The 3779-nt window shown below is 32.7% G+C and overlaps 1 protein-coding gene across 1 annotated transcript; it reads right to left on the bottom strand.

Annotated features, from left to right (window-relative positions):
• Positions 1-2304: 2304 nt before the first annotated feature.
• LOC102592926 (E3 ubiquitin-protein ligase RHA1B-like) lies at positions 2305-3147 on the bottom strand. The gene has a single exon (XM_006352208.2). It carries the CDS (start codon positions 3030-3032, stop codon positions 2556-2558), a length of 477 nt encoding a protein of 158 aa, XP_006352270.1. The 5' UTR covers positions 3033-3147; the 3' UTR covers positions 2305-2555.
• Positions 3148-3779: the final 632 nt, after the last annotated feature.

Below are 3779 nucleotides of genomic sequence, written 5' to 3'. Positions count from 1 at the left end.
ATCGAGAAGAATCATATAATATGTTAGAACGTGCTCGCTCAAATACATGTCATATTTTGAAATTGAGATAAATGATTTACATGAAACAATATAGATATATGATATTTATTAATTTGAATAGATATTGAGTATCGATAATAAAAAAAGACATGCAAAGAAAGACAAATTGGAATAAACACCACTAGGGACGGGGTTGTAGTCAACAAAATATGATTAATTGAACATTGTCATAAAAATTCTAAACTATCCTTCATAAAATTTCTGACGTTCAACCTGAAACATATTTAAAATATCCATAACAATAAGTCAATAACCTACCAGCTAATAACCACATACTTACCAAACTTTAGTTAATAAATACAAGTTGACTAAGAGTTTGGTTAAATATGTACAACTCACAACATCATTATCATCAAGTCACAGCTAAGTCACAGATGTGCAATGTATCATTTTCCTTTACAAAAGATCTCGTAAACGTTTGGACATGAATCGGATGATATTTTATTTTTTTTAAAAATAATATTATATGGAATTAAAGTTATAGTTGGAGATGTATTTCACTTGGAAAATGTTAAAATTTTATGAGGAACCAATTTTTAAAACTTGTTAAAACAATTGTTGGAGTAAAACAAATTGATTTTGTACTGAAAAGTTCTACATTGCTCGGGAGAAGAGGAGGGGGAGGGGTGGGTGAAATGCTCGCTGATATAGACAATTTCATATCCAGACTCAAATTCGAAACCTTTAATTAAAAATGAAGAAATAATTACCATTTCACTATTATGACCGATGTTGTCGGTATGAAGTTACCTTTTTGCTTATATATAGGAAGAAACCCAAATTGAATCGAAGCCCCTTTTCAAAAAAAATCGAGGGTTACAATTCAAAACTCGATGGATAATGGGTGCATTTTTCTATTTTTCTTCATTTTAAAAAATAAGTTTTTTTCTGCAATAAGATTTGAAACCTATGACATGTACTTAACTCACTTATCTCGTGTTGTGCATTTGCCATTAGACCAAAACCTCGAGAGGAAACAAAGTTATAGTTTATCCAATGCAAATTTCTAAAATACATCTCTATCTTTTGCCTTAGCTCAACAAGCACCCTCTATCTTTTGCCTAACATGTTTTTATGTTGTTCGGACTCACAAAAAATATTACTGCACTAGTATTAAATTCCAAAAATATACCTCATTCTTTTTTTCTTTACCCTCCTTATGAGCTCCCATCCCTTTTGCTCCCTTGGTGACTCGAACTCTCAACCTTTGGGTTGAAAGTGAGGGGTGCTTACCATCCGAGCAACTCCCTCTCGTCAAAAAAAATATACCTCATTCCATTCGAAGATAACACCTTAATATTCACAATTTGTTTTAGGATGATAGTGGGCTACATACCTTGCAAGTCGGTTGGGCCGATTCAGTAACCCAATCAAATTGGCCCAGAAAAAAAAGAGAGGACTTCAATCGGCCCATGATTTTGGTCTAATCCCGGCCCATATGCAAGTACGGTCCGAGTCCATTTACCTGCCCAATTAGAAGGGGCAAAATGCATAAATATCCACTTATGAGATCGTGATTTAGTTTATATTCAATGTTAAACATCAACTGAAGTTGAAAATCCATATCTCACTTCGGATATATTTGTATAAAATAGAGCATTGTAAAGATCAAATATCAAACATTTTTACCTAAAGTTTGTTATGTCTTATCAAGGATAACTTTAGATATTTTTAACTGAAATTGTGACCTTCATAACGCATATTTCAGACATTTTTTTATTAAAGCTATTTTCAAAAAAAATGAACTAGGATTATTGATTGATTTACTTACTCATCAAAGACCTAGCTAGGATACAGTCTTTTTCCTTTCTTTTTTGTTCGAGGAATCCTAGGTTGGTAAGCTAAATATAAAAACCTAAAACCTAAGCTCCTATAAGCAAACTCCAAGTGTAGAAGCAAATGTTTACTTTGAGGCTGACACTAACTTGTATGGAGAAATAAAAAAACCAAAGTTATGAATATGGGGGCGGGAAAGCTATGAGATCGACATAATTCAATAATTTTTATTAAAAATTGATTAATATGCCAGATCCAACCACAATCATTAAAGTCGTGATAGAATGATGAATTTTTCTTTATTTTTAACTAGAGTTTTCAAATTCAAATGTATAGAATAATACATATTTTTTCATTTTTAATCAAAAGTCTCATATTCAAACCTTATATATACATTCACTCCCTTTGAACAAGAATACTTTACGTAAATTTATTCGATGCATACCTGAATCAATCGGACATAGGGAGAAATCAAAAAATCCCAATAACCACTAAAAAAATTGTTTTACAATCTTTTTCTCATACGCGCGTGTAACTGAAGTAATACCTCATCTGCAATAACATTTCACTGTAACAACTAAATAGTGTCGGAACAAAGGATATCATTCAATTTTTTCGTATATTTTCCATAATAGCGTTTCACTATAACAACTAAAAAAACTATCAAAGCTATCAACATCTTTACGTTGTTATAAAGAGGTTTGACGGTATAACACGGACTACTCCTCACAAAAATCATTAACCCCAAAAGCCAACCACAACTTCTCATTAAAAGTCCCCATCATATCCTCCGGTACAAACTCCTTCCTACAAAGCGGACACGTCTTCTGATCATGATCCATCCAACGGTCCACACAGCTCCGGTGAAACACGTGTCGACAATTCATCAACATCCTGATCTCGTCGCCGGAATCAAACTCGTAAAGACAAACGGCGCAGTTCTCCGGCGGGTCAACTATCTCGGAAAACTTCACTACCGGTAATATCTCCCGGATTATCGCCGCCGACACCGAACACAACCGGGTATTCTCTTCTACGGGTCGGGTCGGGTAAGGAAAGTCGGGTTCGAGGAAATCGGGGAGACCGAGAATTGTGAAGAGATTACAGATGAGTTTTCTGATGAAGAATAGAATTGAAAGAAGATGGAGAAGTAATTTGGGGAAATTGAGATCTGTATAGCCTAGTGGAAAACCCATTAAGAAGGTGTTTTTGTGAGTAATTAGTGTGTGTAAAAATGGAGATTTGAACTGAGCTGAGATTCCTTGTTAATGGCGGAATGGGAGGTTTATATAGTGGCAATATTTTGGGGGAAATGTTCAAATTTGCCCCTAAAGTAATCAAATTTGCGATGTGTCCACTACACACGGAGAAGTCGTAGGGGTTCAACATATATCATACGTACATAAAAAATAATAATTTTTAATTTTATATATATAAAATGTAATTTTTATCGAAGAGAATTTGAATAAACACCCTCGGTTCTATTTGCCTCCGCAGGTGGCCATGATATGATAAATATAAATTATTATATTGAGATTGAAAATAAAATATTTTTTGAAAAGCAGATATGATTCTGCATAAATCAAAGTCTAATAAATTATGACTATCTATTTTGTCATACCGTAGAATATTAAAATCGAATTAAAAATATGAAATTATAGTGAATCAATTTGATGAGCTAATGAGTTGTAAGGTATGTGTACATTTTATTCTCTTTAGATTTTATTTTACGAAACTATATTAGGTATGTTATTGCTATTGGTTGTAATATACATTTCTCATTAATTTGCGATGGAAAAAATCTCTATTTCTGATAGTGTATAATGGATAATATTAGACTAAAAGTTGAACAAACTATTAAGTTGCTCAATTTTGAATAATAATGAACATATTTGGCCTTTTTTTTTAATTCCGATATTTAGTTTCTAGCCTAACTAATTTAG

Source organism: Solanum tuberosum, unplaced genomic scaffold (genome assembly GCF_000226075.1).
Source record: "Solanum tuberosum cultivar DM 1-3 516 R44 unplaced genomic scaffold, SolTub_3.0 scf00147, whole genome shotgun sequence".
NCBI classification, from domain to species: domain Eukaryota; kingdom Viridiplantae; phylum Streptophyta; class Magnoliopsida; order Solanales; family Solanaceae; genus Solanum; species Solanum tuberosum.
Note: the sequence above shows the minus strand (reverse complement) of the source record. Positions and strands in the feature narration are given on the sequence as shown.

Coding starts and splice junctions, on each gene's coding strand:
- LOC102592926 (XM_006352208.2), bottom strand. CDS start 3,032: ATGGGTTTTCCACTAGGCTATACAGATCTCAATTTCCCCAAATTACTT.